Source organism: Punica granatum, chromosome 8 (genome assembly GCF_007655135.1).
Source record: "Punica granatum isolate Tunisia-2019 chromosome 8, ASM765513v2, whole genome shotgun sequence".
NCBI classification, from domain to species: domain Eukaryota; kingdom Viridiplantae; phylum Streptophyta; class Magnoliopsida; order Myrtales; family Lythraceae; genus Punica; species Punica granatum.
The window spans coordinates 3,142,038-3,163,310 of record NC_045134.1 but is presented as its reverse complement, the minus strand read 5'-3'; the positions used below and the strand labels follow the sequence as shown (position 1 = coordinate 3,163,310).

General features: G+C 41.6%; 6 protein-coding genes across 7 annotated transcripts; 5 read left to right on the top strand and 1 right to left on the bottom strand.

Annotated features, from left to right (window-relative positions):
* Positions 1-2,425: 2,425 nt before the first annotated feature.
* LOC116187981 (probable calcium-binding protein CML18) lies at positions 2,426-3,239 on the top strand. The gene has a single exon (XM_031517058.1). It carries the CDS (start codon positions 2,643-2,645, stop codon positions 3,135-3,137), a length of 495 nt encoding a protein of 164 aa, XP_031372918.1. The 5' UTR covers positions 2,426-2,642; the 3' UTR covers positions 3,138-3,239.
* A 261-nt stretch (positions 3,240-3,500) lies between these two features.
* On the top strand, positions 3,501-6,219 carry LOC116187974 (bZIP transcription factor 18-like). Of its 2 annotated transcripts, XM_031517048.1 has the most exons (5): positions 3,502-3,998; positions 5,100-5,232; positions 5,387-5,471; positions 5,711-5,872; positions 5,953-6,219. In XM_031517048.1, exons 1-5 carry the CDS (start codon positions 3,622-3,624, stop codon positions 5,958-5,960), a joined length of 765 nt encoding a protein of 254 aa, XP_031372908.1. In that variant the 5' UTR covers positions 3,502-3,621; the 3' UTR covers positions 5,961-6,219. The 2 variants fall into 2 exon arrangements, with proteins under 2 accessions (XP_031372907.1, XP_031372908.1); XM_031517047.1 differs by having other exon boundaries at positions 3,501-3,998; positions 5,711-6,219.
* Positions 6,220-9,908: 3,689 nt separating this feature from the next.
* Positions 9,909-11,785, top strand: LOC116187978 (expansin-A8-like). Its single transcript, XM_031517054.1, has 3 exons — positions 9,909-10,186; positions 10,736-11,048; positions 11,163-11,785. Exons 1-3 carry the CDS (start codon positions 10,045-10,047, stop codon positions 11,464-11,466), a joined length of 759 nt encoding a protein of 252 aa, XP_031372914.1. The 5' UTR covers positions 9,909-10,044; the 3' UTR covers positions 11,467-11,785.
* A 113-nt stretch (positions 11,786-11,898) lies between these two features.
* On the bottom strand, positions 11,899-15,434 carry LOC116187971. Its single transcript, XM_031517044.1, has 5 exons — positions 15,090-15,434; positions 13,939-14,466; positions 12,592-13,836; positions 12,411-12,499; positions 11,899-12,322 (listed from the first exon to the last, which is right to left on the bottom strand). The coding sequence occupies exons 1-5, from the start codon at positions 15,198-15,200 to the stop codon at positions 12,043-12,045; spliced, it is 2,253 nt and encodes a 750-aa protein (XP_031372904.1). The 5' UTR covers positions 15,201-15,434; the 3' UTR covers positions 11,899-12,042.
* Positions 15,435-15,507: 73 nt separating this feature from the next.
* Positions 15,508-17,851, top strand: LOC116187976 (macro domain-containing protein VPA0103). The gene is made up of 7 exons (XM_031517049.1): positions 15,508-15,842; positions 16,332-16,380; positions 16,462-16,564; positions 16,703-16,798; positions 16,924-16,998; positions 17,130-17,199; positions 17,423-17,851. Exons 1-7 carry the CDS (start codon positions 15,534-15,536, stop codon positions 17,495-17,497), a joined length of 777 nt encoding a protein of 258 aa, XP_031372909.1. The 5' UTR covers positions 15,508-15,533; the 3' UTR covers positions 17,498-17,851.
* Positions 17,852-18,093: 242 nt separating this feature from the next.
* Positions 18,094-20,783, top strand: LOC116187979 (superoxide dismutase [Mn], mitochondrial). The gene is made up of 6 exons (XM_031517055.1): positions 18,094-18,459; positions 18,922-18,968; positions 19,033-19,158; positions 19,280-19,336; positions 19,870-19,947; positions 20,458-20,783. The coding sequence occupies exons 1-6, from the start codon at positions 18,162-18,164 to the stop codon at positions 20,548-20,550; spliced, it is 699 nt and encodes a 232-aa protein (XP_031372915.1). The 5' UTR covers positions 18,094-18,161; the 3' UTR covers positions 20,551-20,783.
* The last annotated feature ends 490 nt before the right edge of the window (positions 20,784-21,273 follow it).

Here is a 21,273-nt window from a genome sequence, read left to right as displayed (position 1 = left end):
TATGTGAAAATACTAATAGACCTCTACCTGTATGGCTTGTGAAGGAAAAGAACGCCACATGACATGGAGATCATGCCTAGTCCATTCTTACAAACTTGGGCGGAATCAGTTTCCGAATTAGACACCATGGAAAGCGAAGCTGGACCCCGTGTCAAGACTCAAAACATGCCAATTGATCATAGTTATGGAAGTCTGGCCCGTGGAAATATTATCATTGATTTGTCTGAAGTAGACTCAATATAGAACATCTGTTTTTCACTGGCTGTGTCATGATAGGATCTCATATTTCTCTATGGGGCAGTTGGCTCGAGAAGACGAAACATATGGCACCGCCTTGAATCGGAAAAGCGTGAGTATTATGTCCTAATCAGGCAACATGCTTCCGGTACCCGTTGTTTTTTCTTTTCCTGACCTACTCTAATAACAATCACAACAAATCCATCAATATTAGGTCACAATAAACTTTAGGAGAAGGGCTAGAAAAGCAAGCTCATTCATAAATATGAATGGAATAGTTTTGATCTCATAATTCGTGCGTTTGCTTGAGAACATACGAATAACAAGGTTGTTAAATTTGAGAGTCTTACGTGGATTTTATAGGAAGTTTATAAACTCGATTCATAAACTCGTAAAACGTATAAAACCATGCAACTCTAGGTATCATAACCATATATATACACCATTATACGTATACTTTACAAAAAAGAAGGAGAAAATTTTAAACACACTTTAAACCAACTAAATTTCAACTCCATATAAAACTACTACTACTAGTATTCAAAAAAAAAAAAATCGACGTCAATTGAGCTTTACATATGATTAAAAAAATATGTGAGAACAAAACACTTGGAAAGGAGGAAGATCTTTTCTTTTTCCAATAGTAGGAAGGGATGAGACTTGCGAAGAACTAAACTAAAAAGGAAAGAACCGGGGCATTCTTCTCTTTTCGATTTTGAAATTATAAAATGTGCTAATGGAACTCTGATATGTTTTAGTGAACTCTGATATGTTTTTTCTATCTTTCAACAAGAAAGTACATTCGATGGACTCTTGGAGTTTATCGAATCTAAAAGAGTTTACTCGAGTGTTTATGGACTTCACTTTTTTATTTTATTGGAGGTTATACCAGAGACTACTGATTTTCATCCCGTAAACTCGTAAGAGTTTAAAAGTTAACTCTGGAATTTGATAAGCATGAAGGAAAATTTTATCGCATGACATGTAGGTCATGGTACAGCTCCCACTTCACTTCGTACAAACTTGGGCGGCACTGATTTCAGTTTCAGGGGGGTAGACAACAAGGAAAGCTAAGCTAGAAACTGTGTTGATCGAGAATCACGACTATTCGATTGCGTTTGGTACACCGAAATGAATGTCCTCTCATTTCACTCCATTTGCTCGCTATGTTGTGTTGAAAAAAAATGACACCTTTTTAATTACAAAACATATTCCACTTTGATAATTTTTTTTTAAACTATAAATGGAATGATCATTCATTCATAAAAATTAGTTAATAATGGTCATTCCATCATTCCAACTAATTTTCATACAAGTATCATATATTTTCTTTTATGCTCCTATATCTATATATACACACACATTTTGATAAAGATCTTGATTTTTTAAATACACTCATTTATATGCTAAAATTCAATATAATTAATAGTATATATTCTCTCAAGTCTCAATCTAATTATATTTCAATTTATAGAACTCTTTTCATTTCTTTCTATTCAATTCCAATGTATCAAATGTTTAGAGAAGTTTGAGGTCCATGAAATATTATAGATTCATCAGCTTGAGGGGACTTGATCTCGAATGAATTTTTCCATTGATCACAGCGTGATATGATCTCAAATAGAAATATAGGGTCATCGGCTTGAGGGATCGAGAAACCTTGCTTACCGGGGGGGGGGGGGGGGGGGGGGGGGGATGTTTTCTCACTTAATCTCCTAAACACCCCAACAACTCCAGTATTAGATCAAAAGAAACTTAAGGAGATGGCTAGAAAAAGCCGAAGCAAGTCGAACGGTGTCCGTCCAAACCTCTCCCTATGTAATGGGTGAAATCGTGACCATGCTGTATCTTCGCCGGAGCTCAATAAAACGAGATGGTTAGACTGAACATGATGTATATGGGCTATATAAAAATGATAGTAGATGAGTTCCAAAGTACTAATACTTAAACATCAAACATACAACTGACGTCTCATTTATTTATTTGTTTTGTATTTTTCGCGATTAGGTGAAATTAACGGCAAAATATAACAAAAATTCCTAATAATTTCCTATGGGCAAGTATTAGTCTACCATAGATCCTATAATCCTGCAAGAGACCAATCTGTGAGGGTCAAGATCAAGCCCATGGATTTGTACTCAAAAGCTATCCTCACGGAGAGGAAGCTCATCGTCTGCATCGACAGCTGCTCCGTCTTGAATCTCGATCGAACTGCAACACATTGAAAGGAAGACTATTCCTCGACCGCCCTCCCCTCGTGACACGATCGATCTGGTCCACTGCTCACTGTTCTGGAATCCCGGCTTCGTCATTGATCACAATTACATGAGCAGAGGGAGTTTTTGGTTTCCGGATTTGATAACGCGGTCCTTATCGAATATACTTTGCCCTCCTGCTGCTGCAACATGAGTGGGAAAGAACCCGCCGTAAAGCTAGATGACGAGCAGCTCACGGAGCTGAGGGAGATATTCCGGTCTTTTGATCGGAACAAGGATGGAAGCCTGACCCAACTTGAGCTCGGGTCCCTCCTTCGGTCATTGGGCCTGAAACCCAGCCCTGACCAGCTCGAGGCCCTGATCCAGAGGGCCGACAGGAACAGCAACGGGCTCATAGAGTTCTCAGAGTTTGTGGCCCTGGTAGAGCCAGACCTCGTAACCTCGAAGTGCCCTTACTCAGAGGACCAGCTGAGGCGGATCTTCAAGATGTTCGACCGGGACGGGAATGGCTACATCACAGCCGCTGAGCTTGCACACTCAATGGCCAAGCTGGGACACGCGCTAACCGCAGAAGAGCTGACGGGGATGATCCGGGAGGCAGACACAGACGGCGACGGGTGCATTAACTTCCAGGAGTTTGCGCAGGCCATCACATCTGCAGCTTTTGACAATTCTTGGGGTTGAGATTCATGTGGGAAGACAAGTTCTTGCTCTTCATCCTGTTATCCCCGACTACTGTCGGTCGTTAATTTCATATTTGAATCAAACCCGAAATCTCTTCAGTTATGGGAAAGAGCAGGCCTCTAGTACAACACAACATCCATGACAAAGCAAACATATAATTATATCGGGTCTTCCCGACTAAGTTAACGGCCTCAGCCATACTATCAACGCGAGTTATCGGATTTTCTTTCGGCAGGAAAATCATTTTCAAGGATTAATCTTTCGATAATAGCAGTTAAAACGGTGATTAATCAAATCAGTAAAAAATGATTCATGTGCTGCCAATTAAACAATGTCGTGCCCCATGTGGATTCATCCACTTCTTGAATCTTTAGGTTACAAAACTCAGTGGAACAGTGAGAGGGGAGAGAGAGAGAGAGAGAGGTCAAAGAATCGAAAGTCAACACTGAAATAAGGAGAGAAGCAGAGGAAGAAGAAAGAAGCAATGCAAGATTTGCCCAGTACGGCCCGGGGACGCCCAATGGCGCCGCCGTTTCACCACCGGCGGGCGCAGTCCGAGGTCAGCTTCCGGCTGCCGGATGACCTGGATCTAGTGGGGGGCGAGCCCTCCGGGAGGTTCGACGACGACGATCTGCTGCTGAGAACCTACATGGACATCGAGAATTTCGGATCTGACGGACTCGAAGACGGCGATCCGGCCTACCCGGAACCCGGCTATGCGGCCGCCGCCGGGAGGCATCGGTACAGCAACTCCGTTGATGGGGTGTTGTCCTCGGCGCTGGAGAGCATAGAGGCCAAGAAGGCCATGGCCCCTGACAGGCTTGCCGAGCTGTGGGCAAACGATCCCAAACGAGCAAAAAGGTAAGGTTTTTATGTACTCATTCGGGCATTTCTTGCTTCGCCGTCAATGGAAAGCTTAATCGCCATTCATCTTCAGAGCCAAAAGGTCTTTCCTTTAGCCAGTCTGCAAGTAAAATTCGAGTATGGAATGGTAGAAGTGATTCGCGTGATTTGCCAATTCAGAATGCTGCTTAGACTGCTCGCATTTCCTTAATTGGGATGTTCGGATCATGTGTCCCCGAAAGTGTTCACACGAGTTTCAGATTCCATCATGAGTAGTAACCAGATTCAGGATTGAGACTTCGAATAGCTGTGGAAGTGTCTATGATAAACTCCATGAAAGATATGTCTTCATACTATTCATTGATCATCGGGTAATGGTGTCGAAAGTAATGTTTTTCCCTTGAAAATGGATGTCTTCATTATATTCATTGATCACTGGCTGATGATTCTTCAAGATCATATTAGAATGATTCAAGATCATATTGATGATTTGCTTGCATTACATGGTCAAGCAACTTCAAAAGTCCAAAGCTTCCCCTAAACTGTAGAGATTATATAATTGAAGTTGATGGGCTGTGGAGCATTTTGACCGGGAATGTAAAATTTAAGAATGGGGGCACTTTATAGTGCTTGTGCAAGAATTTTGATGAAGCTTTTAAGTTAATTATATTTACGTCTCGTATCGGTAGTGTATTTTGTCTTTGAAGTGACTTTTGTTTGTCTTTGATGCTTATTCTTGAATAGCTAATTATACTTGTATTTGTGATGTAGCCTGTCATTGATGCATCTTTAGCTTATTTTCTTGACACAAATATGTCAAGCTGCTCAATCATCAAACCCACTCGAGTGAATATAAGTATCCTAACATTTTTCTAAAGTAGGGAGGCCCAGGGCATGCACTGCAGAAACTGTCAAAGCTTGTGAGAAAACTGTTTCTTAGCGAAAATTTATTTTTACGATTCACATGGTAAATTATGCCTCATTAATGTGCAGGAATGAGCTGTTTTGAACTCTGAACAACCTTTATGTTTGTCGATTATGAGCCAAAGAATTAAATGAAGGGATTATCCTTTTGTTCCCCAGCATCGCGTGTTCATTTATATATTCCCCTTCTGACAGGATTATTGCAAATCGACAGTCCGCTGCTCGGTCGAAGGAAAGAAAAGCCCGTTATATGTTGGAGCTCGAGAGAAAAGTCCAGACTCTTCAAACAGAGGCGACTACCCTTTCTGCTCAGTTCACCCTATTTCAGGTATTTTCCTAATTACAGTGATTGTATTCATTCATGGGAAGCAGAGTTTCATCAGCTCGCCCTATTTCAGGTATTTATGCTTGCAGACCTGTGCCTGTCTTTCTCATCTGTTTTTATTGCTCTGCCTGTCTTTGTCTTCCCTTTTGCTCTCCAGAGAGATACATCAGGCTTGAGTACTGAAAACACGGAGCTTAAGCTTAGGTTACAAGCAATGGAACAACAAGCTCAGCTCCGTGATGGTAGGCTTCGTACTCATTCTCTCCTTTCATTACCATCCCAGTTCTTTGTTCGTGTTTGAAACTTGGAAGAAATATGATACATGTTCTCTGACTCTTTGCAAAATTCTTTCTTACGACATTGAGGTTAATGAAATGCCTTCTGAGCATATCTCCTCTTGACCGAAAGAGGGGAAAATAAGTCCTAAAATTTCAAAAAAAAGGTTACAATTTTGCTTTCTTTTCTTCCATCCTGTTTTCAGCCTTGAATGAAGCTCTGCAAAAAGAAGTTCAGAGGCTTAGAATCGCCACAGGAGAAATGATAACCCCGACCGAAGCATACAACTTGGGAATGCAAAGCATTCCATGTCCTCGGCCTTCCTTCTTCCCTCACCACTCGCAGCTAGGGCTGAGCGGACCCCATGGTATGCACATGCCTCAGTTCCATCCTCACTTTCGCACCTACTCTGAGATGTTGCACCAAGATTCAATCGGTCGATTACAGGGACTTGACCTCAGCAGTGAAGGCTCATGGCTCGCAAAACCCCAGGGCCCCACCATTTCAGCGAGCGAGAGCAGCAGCGCATCCTAGCTACGATCATGTGCTCTAAACTGTTGTATGCTTGTACAGAGACGACTAATCGTTGATGATGTTGATTCTTTCCATTCGAAGTTTGTTTTTACCATACTCTTTTTGTAATCAAATCAAGTGTTGATTCTTCATGACTGTTGTATTGGAATGTAAGAATTGTCTCTTTAATTGCTGATTCTCTCTCTGCCTGTCTCCTCTTCCAAAAGGAAAAGGTGTTTACTGTTTAGTGGGCCTAATTTGCCAGAGGATTCCCCCCTCTCCTGGTTAAGCCCGATTCCATGAGAAGAGCAGTGAGGTATTTAACTTAATATAAGTAAATCCAGCAACATTTATCTACGTATATTAACTCGAATCCTCCTGAACCAAAATGAAATCGGAAGCAGTGTGAGGACAGGTTCCTAACTAGATGGAATGAACTCTACCTTTAACGTAATTCACGGGATCCCAGTTCAGTATATAGAATATTTATGTTCAAAAAATGCCTTATACATCTCGTTATGATCGCTTTAGTAATGCCAGATCAAACCAACCCGAGTTTGCTTGCCTCCAGGAAAACACACCGGCAGAGAGTGCTCTCCCCTGCAAATGCATATATATTTGGCAGTATCTCTCAGGTCCCGCATTGCATTGTGCGAACTAACTAAAAGCCCGTATAACTGCAGGATTTGCAGAATCACCCAGTGCAATGATCCTGGACCATAAGAAAGCAGTGTCATTATCTTTGCTACGACATATCATTTCACCAGCTGTGTTTAGAGCGAGCCCGAAAAACATATGCAAACTGCTTGTCACCATCATAAGGACCAGAGAATGACTCCTATCTTCCTCACACCCTTAGTTGCACATGGCAGAAGGGCAAGTTATTGAACAGAAACAACTGCAGAGAAATAAACGGAAACAATTATGAGAGCTACCTCTGTGGCTGCTACCTGTGACCATGTTGTTCAACTGTCTCCCCCTTTGACAGAGACCTCTTCCAAGAAAGCCCTCCGACTGCTACTTAGATCAATGTTCGCGATCAGATATATCGTTTGGATTCAACTGTGGATGATAAAAACAATCCGTGGAACTGAATTTATTTCTGATATCTTGGCAAATTGCTTCCATTTTTTCACCCTACAAAATGAAAGGATAACCATGAGACTTGATCTTCTTCTCAAAGGTCCCTCTAGGATTCAGCATTTTAGTCTCTTGCAAGTGGATGCATGGGTCTTGGCTCTACTAACAGGCAGTCTCTTGTGAAGGGCACTTTCATTAGCAACAAACATTAAAAGATGGGATCTGGTCACATGCCATTTCTGTGGATCTGATCATTTTCAATCTTCAAGCTCTTTGGACACCTCTGTCCCCTGTGAAAATGTCATTGTCACTAGTTTTAAGGAGGATTTTGCTTGCCTTTGGTCCCGTTCACGCAGTTATATGAAATAAGTATGCATCGCTCGACAAGGGCGTTGTTAGATGTCGACACGATCCTGCAGTGAAAACACGAAATGAGAGATGATTAATGCATGCCAAATATATGGATTGAATTGGTTAATAAGACAGGTGAGTGAAACAAATGGTTGTTTAGTTCATGATTTCATCTTTTATCTATTAATGCAAAGTTCATGTCATTCCCTTTTTGGGCAAGTGAACAAAATACATGCATCCATCATTTCACTTTTATTTGCGAAGGAACATTTACTATCACCTTCCATTTTATTCATACTATATACACACTTCGATTTCGACCAGGCACGGATTTGATGTGCACCGCTTGTGCTGAACTATATGTCACATTGTATATGATAAGAAAATCATTTGAAGAGACAGCTACTTCAAACGATATTATATACACATTTATATATCTCATGATTAGGATTTGTAATATTTTTCGACTACGATATCTTTCACTATGCAATTATGGCTACACTAGTGAAGGAATTCATGGGCATATGTGAGGATCACGTGGTACGGCGGACGGATCAATGTTAACTTAGCTTAAATATGATGGCTGGTTATAACGTACAACCTTATGATATATACACGCACACACATATAAATGTAATATAAAAGTGAAACTATCCCAACACAAGCCTAATAATATTTTTCAATTAAATATTATGAAATATCTCAAGAATTATATAAAAATAACATTACAGTATTTCTTCTTTGATATATGATTTTTCACGTCGGAGGTTGCAAAAGTTTGTCCTCAAATTTTTTTTTTCTTTGTGCAGAAATTAATTGCTAAAAAATTGAGAGCCGCCAATCCATTTGTGAAAGTGAACACACGAGTGCAAGGGACCATGAAGCCCCCGACATGCATGTGCCCCTAACATGGTAGGACCTCATCGAGATTTCCTCATTAATCTCCTCAATATTAATTAATATTTTGTCCAAAAATTGGATTACACCGAGATAATTACTTGTCATATGATACTTTATTTACGATTTTTTAATAAACAATAATTCCTTACAATGTCTGTTCAGATCAGATTGTTATAAAAACCAACAATAATTAAATTTAAATATCGACGGTCTCTTTCGCACCGGTATAGCTCGGTGTCCCCTTTCTAAAAGCTACACACACGATTGTAAATTTTGATAGATGGATAATATAGTTATTTATTTCGAAATAATATAAAATTAGCCAAAAAAAAGCTAATCGGGAAAAAGAAATAGAACTATCAGTTTGGAGCATTTCGCACCTTGTTTTTATTTTATTTTGTACTGTTTATTTAAGTTAATTACTAAGCTTACCAATTTTTTTTTTATTTCCCAACAACCTTCGAGCAGTAGATTTTGGATTATTGTTTTCTTTTCGGTAGATAGATTTTGGATTATTGTTAAAAATGTGTTTTTGGGAGTACACACAGACATATACCAAGAGATTAATTTCTCTGTCATGCCACCGACAGAAACTCATTAAACAAACCTACCGGCTTAGTCCAGTCACCACATTTTCATATTTTTCCTTTTCCATTTTACATATTTGCTTGTTCTCATAAACTTAAAAATCAAGGATGTTTTTTCATCTAGTTTTCTCTCAGAATTTTGCATTATTTTTTCATTTTTCAGTTTTTTTAATCTAGCGTGCATATGAGAGAATTTCCCCCACAAAATTGAGAATAACCAAAATGAGAACTGTAGATTTGGAGGCAGACATCGACGACAAAACTAGTTACTAATTATTATATTTTCGGGTGGAAAGGTTCAAATAATTTAAGATTGAAAGCATATACTATGTCTCAGTTCGTTCTTCGCCATTTTTTTTGGATGAGACCGTAACCTAGAATTTCGTTGCATGCAAACTCTCACCTACCGAGCTACGTAGGATGATTTCGACAATTTCATGCATATTAAAAAAAAAAAAGGCATCGAAAGTACTACCACATCCGATGAGGGTAAAGGAACCACTATAATAAGAAATCGGAAAACCGAAAATTCTGATTAAGATCTTGAGTCGAACCTGTACTAACCACAGGAGCGCTTTGAATCTACAGATTCGAGCATAATGATGTCAATCTCGAGAGACTATATACAATATTCCAATAGAGCTATTCTGAGGCAACCTCTCGATAAGTACTCGACGCCAATCATCCGGAGTCGATATTAGCCCGAAGAAGGGAAGAAGTAATAGTAATGAGAAATGAGAGGGGAAAAAATGCATGTGCATGTGGGTGGGGCCTATAGAGCAAGCAGTTGGGTGGTCTTAGTGGAACATTTGCATGTGCAATTTGATCCCTTTTCAATAGGGAAATGACCCTTAAAAATGTGGATTTTATTTCAATTACACTCCATTCTATATTGTGGCTTTCAATATTACATAATATAGAACAAGTTGCCTCTTTCTACTACAATATCCACACAACAGTACTAACCTCAAACTCCCCTATATAAGTAGAGCCCTCCCTTTACAATCTTTAAGCAAACAAACACATCATCAAACCATTCAATTCCTCTCTCTCTCCCCCCCTCTCTATCTCTCTTACATTTATTTGTATATCTTAACACATATTCAGAATGGCTACATTTGGAGGATTAGCAATTGTGGTGTTTGCCATTGTGAGTTTGGGCAACATTCATGGCTCTCATGGTGATTATGGAGGTTGGGAAGGCGGGCACGCTACATTCTATGGAGGCGGTGATGCATCCGGCACGATGGGTACGTAAAAGAGAGATACCCTTTTCCAAAATAAAATGACTTTTTTTTTTTTTGCAGTGATGAAGTTACTTTTTTTTTTGGGTTCTTTTTAATCTTTAGTGAAAACATAATAATTTATAATATTTTTTTCAGGGTCAAATCACGAGTGTCTTTATCATTGTTAGTTGATTGACGTTTATAATATTATATTATGAAAGCAAAAGAGTATTTTGCTTTATCAAATTGAACTGAAACTTGCAGACTTCTGCATCGGGCTCATACGCCCTTTGATTAATGATAATTCATGAGCTATAAGAGGGAAAAATACAGAGTTTATTTTTTAAAAACAAGATTTTATTCATTATAATTTTTTTAAACTTAAAGACCAAAAAAGTGGTATTTTAATCTCTAATGATTGCAAAAAATTAGAAAATTTCACAACATGTGCAAATACAAAAAAGAGTCTAATAGACACACATGTCACCAAGAAAAATTATTACTATTTGTTGGTATTCCTTGACCAACTAATTGATTAAACTGCCCCTCATGTGCGTTCCATTTTTAACTTAGGGGGTGCTTGTGGGTATGGAAATCTGTACAGCCAAGGCTATGGCACCAACACTGCTGCCCTTAGCACTGCTTTGTTCAACAATGGCATGAGCTGTGGGGCGTGCTACGAGATGCGGTGCAACGACGACCCAAGGTGGTGCCTCCCCGGGACCATCACCGTCACTGCCACAAACTTCTGTCCTCCGAACTTCGCTCAGTCCAATGACAATGGTGGGTGGTGCAATCCACCCCTCCAGCATTTCGACATGGCCGAGCCTGCTTTTCTGCAAATCGCCCAGTACAGGGCCGGGATCGTCCCCGTAGTCTTCAGAAGGTAAATGATAAAAATTCTTTTAATAAGCATCAAACTGCGGTATAGTTGTTTTCATTCAGAATGAATGGGAAGAGATGATGGGCTCATTTCTGGACATGGTTATACCTTTCACAGGGTCCCTTGCGTGAAGAAAGGAGGCATAAGGTTCACAATCAATGGCCACTCATACTTCAACCTTGTTCTGATCACAAACGTCGCGGGCGCAGGAGATGTTCACTCCGTGTCCATCAAGGGTTCCAAGACCGGGTGGCAGACCATGTCCAGGAACTGGGGCCAGAACTGGCAGAGCAACTCTTACCTCAACGGCCAGAGCCTCTCCTTCCAGGTGACCACCAGTGACGGCAGAACCGTGACCAGCTACAAGGTCGCCCCTTCAAACTGGCAGTTTGGTCAGACATTCCAAGGTGGCCAGTTCTAGGATTCGTGGAACATACTGGACCAATGACATCTATGCGGCCGCTGCGGAGTCTGGGAGGTTATGTCCGTTGCTGAGGTGGTAGATTTTGGCACCCGCTAGACATCTGCTTATGTTCTTACCTACAGAATGATTTCTAAGTCTTAAAAGTTTAAGGAAAGGCAGAAGAAAAGAACAGGACAGAGAGTGGTCAGTCATAGTAAATGGCAAGGGGACGTTCATTGTTTGCCATTCATATAACGAAGGGTGATTAAAAGATTTGTAGGTTTTTATCCATTTCCTTGATGATATATCTTGCAGTAAAATTTTGATGATCGTGTAACTTCTGCTGTAGAAAAGAACAGCATCCACGTATAAAAACACTCGAGCCGGCATATGATTCTGAGTCTACAAGGTTAGATAGATTAGTTGATAGTTGTTTGGAAATCCAACAAATAGACATGATAGATCTTCTAGCTGATTATTTGACATTTACGAAGTCGCCATACACTGTTTTCATCTGAAAATAAACTGCACACACCCGCGCGCTAACTTCATCTTAATTTACATGCCGAGGTCACCACTAACTAGCTCTAGCTGTTATCTTTTCCTTAGGTTGATCTTCCTCATAGTCATTTTCTTCCGCCTCCACCTCACAACCGCCGTCTTCTCCAATCTCCATCTCCGGTACTTTTCCCGATTTTTCAACCACAAGGAATAGTCCTTCCCCTCTTTGAATTCGACAAAATCTACCAAATCACTGTAATCTTGTTCTGATGCTCCCAGCACACACTTGAAGAAGACTTCCCCACTACAAGTTTCTTCTTGTCTCCCAGTGAGGCCAACAGAGTCTGCATGATCTCCTGACTCTTCTTGGATACTGCAAAAAAGTTGAAACATAAGAATGTGCAACCTCAAGTGAAGTAAAACCGACTTATACGCCCATAAACATTTTGTATTGCTCTTACCATGAGCAATGTCTCTGGATTTTGAGAAAGGTTGAGGCGATTTGACTGGACCTCTTTCTCTTTTCACTAGATCTCTGTTCTCCTGCAGCCTGAAAATAAGGAAACCTTGTAAAGACTCAACTCAACAGCAGCTAAACAGAAGTTCGAAAATTGCTGCGCTGATCAGAGAACGGTGTTTCACCTCTTCCTCTCCACAAGAGTGTCCAAAAGCTGAGGATTTGTGTCCAATACGGAGCTGGGACCTTAGTGCAAGCAGACTCCCTTCTTCGAAAATGATCAGATTCAAAAGCGCAGCCATCACAGACAAGCAAGCCTTAACCAAGAAATCGAACCCGCCAACAAAACAAAGAGATAGTAATCCTGAAAATTGCAAAAGCATCCAATTGGACTCCTTATGCCTACAAATTGGATGAGCCCTCATCATCTTGCAAAAGGAACTTTGAACTGGTAAATGGACATTAAACTGCTGAGAGCAGCGCATTGCACCAAGCAGTAGTTCATACACCCTGCATGACGAGAAGTCCTTCAATTCATTTAGACGACCATTATTCCCACCATGTCTTAAGCACCACACGATTCGCATCATGGAGTTACTCATCAACCTCAAAATGGACGAAAGAAGGTAAATGTCCTTTGGGCTTCCACCCTGTTTCATATAGAGGCTGCCGTCACAAGGAGCATCAGAGAAGGCTCTCAATGTTAGTGAGATTAAGACTGATGACATCTCATCTCTGCACGACTCCTCAAGAACACCTGCATTCTCTTTGATGTACGCGATGGATGTGGAAAGAAGGTCATCCTTGCTCTCTGAAGGCTTATTCTGCATATGCAGGCTCCACAGAGATTCTGATCTGGCCTCAAGCAAATCAAGTTTCTGTTCTGTCACTAGCTTAATACAAGATCTGAAAGATGGCAGACTTCTTTCCAGTGGACATGAATAAGAAAATGAAGCCCTATATCCTAGAGGAATATCATCCCAGTAAGAAGAGATATGTCTCTTATACATGTATAGAGACTTCTCGAATGCTATGAAGTAGAAATCAATTTCTCTGACATGCAATCCCATTGTTTGCTGTGACATGTCAGCATCGATCGCTTCTGAAACGAGTAGAATCAGATGTGCCTGGAACAATTGTGGAGCAGACAGCAGAATGGGATTAAGAAGTAAATTTAATGCTCCTGACACACTAAGTTCGGGAAAGCGGGGTTCCTTCATATGCTGCCTGTTCAATCTGTCCAAAGCATTCTCGACTGCTTGCTCATCAGACACAAGCAGGATTAGATGAGCGCATATGACCTCCAAGACCAATTCGATTTCGCTGCTGCTAACATTGATCTTAAATAGTGGTTGCCAGGACAATGCAGACTCAACACATACAAAGCATTTCCTCAGTGATTCTGCAGCCAGAAGCTCATCAGCAAAAACCTGTTCTGGGAGATAACAAAGAATAAGGAAACGGAAGAAAGGCTCTTGCTTTCAAACTCACAGAAATTTAACTATAGGAAATTGGTGATTCTAGGAGACTACCTCCAGAAGTGCACATAATGATGAACAGCACGGATCCGTAGGTTCAAAGAAACGTAAGGAGGCAAAGAAGTCCTCAACAACTGAAGTGGTGTAACCATTGTCATCATCATAAGTTCGTTTCCTCCGGAACTTCCTGAAGATAATGAGCTGCTCTCCGTTCCTACCACTCACATCAAAGGAGATTAGCCTCCTGAGTATCGAGAGGAGAAATTTAGCCTTTTCTAGAACAAGACTTTGATCAAAGCTGGGCCAGGTCAACGTTGCCAGACAGCATCTTAAGAGCAGAACCAACTCTTCGATTTGGCACCAGAATTCTAGAGATGGTCGGGCAGTCTTCTCTCGAGCAGTAGAACACTTAGAAAACTCCTTCAAGGAGACGAAATATTGTTTGAATCTATCTTCCAGATCGTTGAAGAGAATACTGGAGAGTTTGAGGATGTCCTGTTGATATGAGACGGCTAACGATGTCCTCAATGTAAAATTCCTTAAGAATGCGTACAGACTCCTTAGAAGTGAAGGTCCTACAGACTGCCATTGGAAACAATCAAGGAGCATATATCAAGTAAAAATGCACATGCTCACCAACGAACTAACACAAAAACTAACAGCGAACTCCTTTCCCCTCAAGTAGTAGAATCCTCCTATTAGAGAATTCTCGGAGAAACCATCTTTCCTTATACACTAATGTGATGGCTGAGAGAACACTTGCGCTCATAAACTACACATTGATCAAAAGTTAGAAATCCCATTTGTACCAAAAGCACAAGAACCTAAGCCTTGCATACTGATCTTTAAGTACGAGATTCAACATAAGGAGCAAACCACCCACAAAAGTCTTCTACTTTAACCTGTCTGCAACAAAGATTTCACTTTTAACAATTCAATGAGCCAAAAAAAAGACCACCGAAATCAACAATTTCAGGGAAACTCGATTGTCCCCACCTATCGCTTGATTTCACAGTCGAAGGCAGCATACAAAACAAACCTAAATCTTGATGGATAAAGAAAGATCGACGGAAGGGAAAGTACTGCACGGAAAGGCTACATAGCAAATGAAACAACCGGAAATGCCGTGACAAGCATAGCAGTCGACCAGAATTTAAAATGGGCTTCCTCACGGAACAGAATTGAATCGAAGAGGAATTCGGTACCTCTGAGGTCAGAATCGCGGATATTGCGTCTTTGAAGATGTGGTGAAGAGGCGATTTTCCAGTATCAGGAGGTGAGGGTACAGTCCCTCTCACCTCTCCCCCGGAGCCCATAGCGCTGACCTCTGCTCCTCGCTGCTCGAGAGAGAGAGAGAGAGACAGAGGAGCGGAGAAGAGCAGAGCAGACGACCGAAGAGGGAGGGAGACCAACCAAGGAAAGAGGGCGTGGCGGGAACGAAAATGGCGGCGGCTGAGATTGTATTCGGCGGTCGGAGTCGGCACATGAGCTCATCCTCCGACTTTGGGCTCAGATTCTCTCATGGGCCCATTTGCAGTTGCGGAAGGCCCAATGGGCTCCACCATCGAGAAGGTCCGGAAAACAGAACTCTGGGTAAGACGGACGGAGTCGGATTCCGATCAGCGAACAGGCGCTGACTTTTTGACCAAATGAGGAGTCACCTTCTAAGAGGAGCTCGAGCTCAGGTTCTTCTTCTTGGAGCTTCGACGACATCTGGAACCCTCTCCTCCTCCGCCATCTCAAGGCCGAGCGAAGTCCGCGTCCTTCACCGTCGCAGAGCCCTTCCTCAGTTCCACTCCCTGAGCGCCTCGGCATTTAAGGCCGCAAGTATGTCGAGCCAAGGAGGGAATGCAGCTGGCGCGAGGACCATCCACTTCTCGCTGTCGCCGGCGAGCGCTCTGGTGATCCTTCAAGGCGACATCACCAAGTGGTCCGTCGATGGATCCTCCGACGCAGTCGTACGTACTCTTTCTCTCCCACTCTCTCTCTGCTCATTACTTGTTAGTGAAGTTCTGGAGAATTGCACCGATTGCGATGAATCGTTTGCCGAATTGGTTTCATTGTTCTTGAAGAAAATTTCGTAATGTTTCTGCAGTATCGTTAGCTTCGGAGACGACATAGTTCTGCTCTGTGGATTGACTTGTCTCAGCCATATGATAATCGTATGATGTAAGAAAGGAACCAATTCGTCCTGAAACAAAAAGATTGTTGCGTTGGGATTACTCAGATGCATTTGATTGCTGTTTGTGAAAGTGAAATTGCAACATCAAATGTTGTTGTTTCGGCAACTGAATGGAGGGTTGTTTCATCAATTGATGTTTTGTTCTTTTTTTTATTTTTTTCTCATTTCTGGAAAGGCTTGTCCTTTGATGCTTATTATTAATTTCGGATTCAGAAGCTTCGATCTATTGTACTTGTACTACATAGTGGTGGGTGGTCTTCCACAGGTTAATCCCGCGAATGAGAGAATGCTTGGAGGCGGTGGTGCAGATGGAGGTACTTGTCTGATAGCTTGGTCTACTCGCTGTATCATTACAAGCTGCTCTACTAACCTCCACTGATTGGGTTTTGTATTAGCCATACACCGAGCTGCAGGACCGGAGCTTTTAGAAGCTTGTTATAAGGTCCCAGAAGTCCGCCCAGGAATCCGTTGCCCCACTGGTGAAGCTAGGATCACTCCGTAAGTGTTTCTCAGATGGATCTCTGCGTGTTGTATTTGTTCTCATATTTCACTAGCAACTTTAATGCAGCATTGCAAATGATACTGCTAGATCTACTATAGTACTTGTAGCACTGAATATATGCTTGCAATGTGCAGAGGATTCAAATTGCCTGCATCCCATGTTATACACACGGTTGGCCCGATCTACGACACCGACAAAAATCCCCAAGAATCCCTTAGAAGTGCCTACAAGTACAATATTACTGTCTGCCTCCCTATAGTTATATTCATCCTAAAATGTTGTCTTTTCCATCGGTCCAGTGATTTCGCTTTTGGTGTTTCTTCTGATGGTTGTTTTTATTGTTTTGCAATTACAGGAACAGCCTTGCCGTGGCCAAAGAGAACAACATCCAGTACATCGCATTTCCGGCTATATCCTGCGGTGTATATGGGTATGGGGACAGTGATAAGTAGTCTATTTTGTTTCGCCTTTTCAGATCGTGGCGATTTTTATCTTGCTGCTCTGCCTGGAAACTTACTTGAAAGAACCTAATGAGGTGTTGTCTGTTTACCTATGTCGTAGATATCCATATGATGAAGCTGCCGCGGTAGCTATATCTACTGTAGAGGAGTTTTCAGATGGCTTGAAAGAGGTATCTGGTAACCTTTAAGGCTTCAATTGCTTCCAACATTCTAGCACCAATTCTTTCCCTTTCAGTGACTGTGCCGATCTTATGTTCGTCGCCGATAAAGCTAACCTGTGTTTGACTTGCTTGATGAGATATCTTTCCCGTTTTTCCCTCTTGGCTGTGATGAACGATGATTACTAGGGGATAGCAACTTCTCGCAGTTTCATGGAAGAATCTTTATTTGCAGGTGCACTTTGTTCTGTTCTCGGACGAGATTTATGATGCTTGGTCAAGCAAAGCAAAAGAGCTTCTTCAGAAATAAAATGGATAACTCATCATGGACCGATTGGCCGTGTATTGAAGAAGAGGAGCTCCTCGTGCTCCGTTTCAATGAATGCAGAACTAGTGAATAATCATGGATTCGCAATTGATGGAGCTGTGTAAATTAAAGCTAAAGCAGATCGAATCCGAGCAGTGCGTGTTGTGATCTTGTGGAACAGGTCATCTTATGTTTGCAGATCCATGTCCTATCGACTTGCTCTTGATGATGACGATGTAATTCGGTCTATTTGGATCCTGCGATTAGAATCTTTCAACTATGTTCTCATCTCCAAGAACCTAGAACTGCTAGTTTGAACAATGCCATCATATCGAGCGAGTCCTACTCGAATTGTCCCACCTCATGTCTCAAAACAAATGTTACCATCTTGAGATTGTTCTCACAAGGTTCTACGACGAGTGCAGCTGTCGAATGCGTTTAATTCGAAATTGATACGAGATTAAACAAAGTATGACACGAATATTCGAAAAAAGACAAAACGAGGTTTAAAGAAAAATGACAAGTCACCTGATTGGCTGATGGTCGCCACGTCAGCTAACCAATCACCACCATCTTACCTGTTCTTCCTTCCCATATTTTACTCACTCTCGCTTTTGGCACTCTGTCGATCGAGTCATTGACCCAGAAACCTCCTCACCAATTTCCGATGGCCCTCCGCACTCTTCTCAGCTGCCGGACCCTAGCCGCCGCCGTGAAGCCCGAGCTCGGCTTCTCCGTTGGGCTCCGCAGCCTGGTGACCTTCTCGCTCCCCGATCTTCCCTATGACTACGGGGCCCTGGAGCCGGCGATCAGCGGCGAGATCATGCAGCTCCACCACCAGAAGCACCACCAGGCATACATCACCAACTACAACAAGGCCCTTGAGCAGCTCGAGCTGGCCATGTCTAAGGGCGATGCTCCCTCCGTCGTCAAACTCCAGAGCGCCATCAAGTTCAACGGAGGAGGTTCGGATTCCCATCTTCTTAGGCCTACGTTTGTTTGACCGAGTGTGTTCTCAATTTTCAATTTTGCCTGGGAGCCTAAATAGTTCAACCGAGGATAGTGCCAATCATAGGAGTTACAGTTTTCTTATTTTTCTATTGAGCTGAGATGGACAAACAAAATCCGAGGAAAGGATGACATGGAATGTTCGACCGAAAGAAACTGCTTTACTAGAAAATTTCGCTTAAAAATGTAACCATTTTGCTTTTTTAGCAAAGGTCGATTACGGAGGTGTCGGTGGTGCCGGCACAAGAATTATCTGCTTACCGAGTTTTATTGTTTTCTGTGATGGTGGCATTGGGGGCATTAGAGTAGAAGTTCTGATAGTGTGTTCTCTTTCATTGTTCTTTGCTCTGCTGTTGTTGAACCTATGAATTTTGTATATGTTATTGAGATGTATTTGGAAAATAAATTCTTATCCCCAGGTCATGTCAACCACTCAATCTTCTGGAAGAACCTGGCTCCTGTTCGTGTAAGTTAAATTTGTTCTGCACCAATGTTTAGGATATCCCGATCTAAAGCATTAAGCTTTGCAGGAAGGAGGCGGTGAACCACCAAAAGGTTCTCTAGGTTGGGCAATTGATACACATTTTGGCTCCTTGGAGGCATTGGCTCAAAAAATGAGCACAGAAGGTGCAGCTTTGCAGGGCTCTGGATGGGTGGTAAGATTTGCATACTATAATTTCAATTTGTTCCCTATTCCCCTGATGAGTGATTCTGGCGATTTACGTTCTCTACTGCCCATCTCATTCACCGTCTTCTTTCAAATTGTGTTTTGTGCAGTGGCTTGGCGTCGATAAAGAATTGAAGAAACTGGTTGTTGAAACCACTGTCAATCAGGTAATTTTCAAAAGACATCTGATATCAGTGTTTGGAATAGACATCATAATACTGTCCTTGATGATATTCTTGTCTATGGTATCGGTGAGTCGGCTAGATATCCATATAGTCTCAATTTATTCTTTAGCAGTCTGTGATATCTGTTTTGACAGTTAGGTTAATGTTCATTTGCCATGGGGAAAAAGGGTAAGAATGTCCTAGGTCATTTGTTAGTTATTGATTGCGGATATGATCAAGTTTTGGTTAGTTAATCAATGACTGCGTTGCTGAAATTGCTGGATATTATGTAAGATGTCTGGGAAGCGCGATCCATGCTTTTCAGTTTCACTTTCTCTTGAGTTGCCATATCGCGTTCTAATTCTTAAAAACATTGGGTGCTTTGAGTTCTAAACTAGTTCAAACAAGTAGTTACTGGCTCATGTGAGCACTCACATGTCTTTGACTGCACTTCTGATATCTAAGAATCAGAAAGCTTATTAATATCTGTTGATGTTATAATCAATGGAATGTCTTGGCTCTAAATCTGCTTGCAGGACCCACTAGTGACAAAAGGACCAAGTTTGGTTCCTTTAGTTGGAATAGATGTCTGGGAACATGCGTACTATCTTCAGGTAATTCTAATCGATGGATGCAATTGATAACATTAGTAGTTGGTGAATTTGGTATCTGATATGCTTTTCAACCATTGCGAGTTTGATTTTTCTAAATTGATTACCCTCTGTGCAGATAAGTTCCTTATTCTTCCAAAGAGTTTGATTTTTCTAAATTGATTACCCTTTGTGCAGATAAGCTCTTTATTCTTCCAAAGAGGAACTTACCGATGATCATAAGATTATCTCCATTGCTATGATTGAAAAACTTTAGGGTGCATTTTACATTTTCTTTTTTCAAAATTTGTATATGTTTCTATAAGTTATTTATTTAAGAAACTAGATGTTGCTTGTTTTATAAAATTCAGAGCTGTCTGGAAGGTTGTTTTTCACATAATTAAACATCAAAATCATACTTGTCAATGCTGGTACTGGAAATGACTCGGATGCTCTGATGCACAAATGTCTGATTGATCTCCTGTTTAGTTAAAGCTTCTCTTACATTGATTTATTCTCCTTATGTTGCTGCAGTACAAGAATGTGAGGCCCGACTATCTGAAGAACATATGGAAGGTCATCAACTGGAAGTACGCCAGTGAAGTGTTCGAGAAAGAATGCCCTTGAGACTCGACGCATTACCTGGAGCTTCTTGCCCATTGTAAAACAGAGTGATGGGCTGTGATGGAAGAGCTGTTCCTTGTCCCTGGTGGAGGTGGTCTCAGTACAAAAACTACCCTGTTCTGATGTAGCCGTTGCTGAATAAAGTCGAGCATTTGCATCAATGTTTTGTGTTGTGTAATCTCATGAGTTTGGCCTTAATCTGATGTATGTTTCAGGTTTGATTTTCCCGGCTGACATATTGCTTTTGGGTTACAGTTCAATAGCTTGTGCCCATGTGCATTAAGATGGTGTTGGGACTTAGCTTTAGGCCGACAGATGAGCTAAAAATAACTAATATGGCTTATTGGATGAATGGCAATGACGTGTAAAAAACATAATCAAGCGAGAGTGCCTATTCCAGATCTCAACACCAGCCAAATAGGCGCGTTGTCGATTGGCCGACTTGAGCCATCTGTCTGTCGAGTCATTTATCATAACAACTCGTTAATCTTCTAGGTTAGTTTTGACATTATCGCTATGTCCATGAAATTGGCCAGCTCCTACATCATCATCTCACAGCCAGCAATTTCCTAGGAATTGCCTCCGAAATCGCCCGGCTCCCGCACCATCATCTCGCAACCAGCAATTTCTGGGAGATGGGTTCGGCAGAAAAGCCGCACTTTGTCAAAAAGTCAAGTACACGCGTTTTCCTTTCTCCTTGAAGGAGCCAAAGAGGAAGAATTTGGC

What these genes read in the sequence shown, in the direction of transcription:
- LOC116187981 (XM_031517058.1), top strand. Translation starts at nt 2,643, where the DNA reads ATGAGTGGGAAAGAACCCGCCGTAAAGCTAGATGACGAGCAGCTCACG.
- LOC116187974 (XM_031517047.1), top strand. Translation starts at nt 3,622, where the DNA reads ATGCAAGATTTGCCCAGTACGGCCCGGGGACGCCCAATGGCGCCGCCG. An exon ending in GATCCCAAACGAGCAAAAAG is followed by an intron (nt 3,999 to 5,099) that starts GTAAGGTTTTTA and finishes CCCTTCTGACAG; the next exon opens with GATTATTGCAAATCGACAGT. An exon ending in ACAAGCTCAGCTCCGTGATG is followed by an intron (nt 5,472 to 5,710) that starts GTAGGCTTCGTA and finishes TCCTGTTTTCAG; the next exon opens with CCTTGAATGAAGCTCTGCAA.
- LOC116187978 (XM_031517054.1), top strand. Translation starts at nt 10,045, where the DNA reads ATGGCTACATTTGGAGGATTAGCAATTGTGGTGTTTGCCATTGTGAGT. An exon ending in TGATGCATCCGGCACGATGG is followed by an intron (nt 10,187 to 10,735) that starts GTACGTAAAAGA and finishes TTTTTAACTTAG; the next exon opens with GGGGTGCTTGTGGGTATGGA. An exon ending in GTCCCCGTAGTCTTCAGAAG is followed by an intron (nt 11,049 to 11,162) that starts GTAAATGATAAA and finishes TACCTTTCACAG; the next exon opens with GGTCCCTTGCGTGAAGAAAG.
- LOC116187971 (XM_031517044.1), bottom strand. Translation starts at nt 15,200, where the DNA reads ATGGGCTCCGGGGGAGAGGTGAGAGGGACTGTACCCTCACCTCCTGAT. An exon ending in CCGCGATTCTGACCTCAGAG is followed by an intron (nt 14,467 to 15,089) that starts GTACCGAATTCC and finishes TTCCAATGGCAG; the next exon opens with TCTGTAGGACCTTCACTTCT. An exon ending in CATTATGTGCACTTCTGGAG is followed by an intron (nt 13,837 to 13,938) that starts GTAGTCTCCTAG and finishes CTCCCAGAACAG; the next exon opens with GTTTTTGCTGATGAGCTTCT.
- LOC116187976 (XM_031517049.1), top strand. Translation starts at nt 15,534, where the DNA reads ATGAGGAGTCACCTTCTAAGAGGAGCTCGAGCTCAGGTTCTTCTTCTT. An exon ending in ATATCCTGCGGTGTATATGG is followed by an intron (nt 16,999 to 17,129) that starts GTATGGGGACAG and finishes CCTATGTCGTAG; the next exon opens with ATATCCATATGATGAAGCTG. An exon ending in TTTCAGATGGCTTGAAAGAG is followed by an intron (nt 17,200 to 17,422) that starts GTATCTGGTAAC and finishes CTTTATTTGCAG; the next exon opens with GTGCACTTTGTTCTGTTCTC.
- LOC116187979 (XM_031517055.1), top strand. Translation starts at nt 18,162, where the DNA reads ATGGCCCTCCGCACTCTTCTCAGCTGCCGGACCCTAGCCGCCGCCGTG. An exon ending in CATCAAGTTCAACGGAGGAG is followed by an intron (nt 18,460 to 18,921) that starts GTTCGGATTCCC and finishes TCTTATCCCCAG; the next exon opens with GTCATGTCAACCACTCAATC. An exon ending in TTGAAACCACTGTCAATCAG is followed by an intron (nt 19,337 to 19,869) that starts GTAATTTTCAAA and finishes ATCTGCTTGCAG; the next exon opens with GACCCACTAGTGACAAAAGG.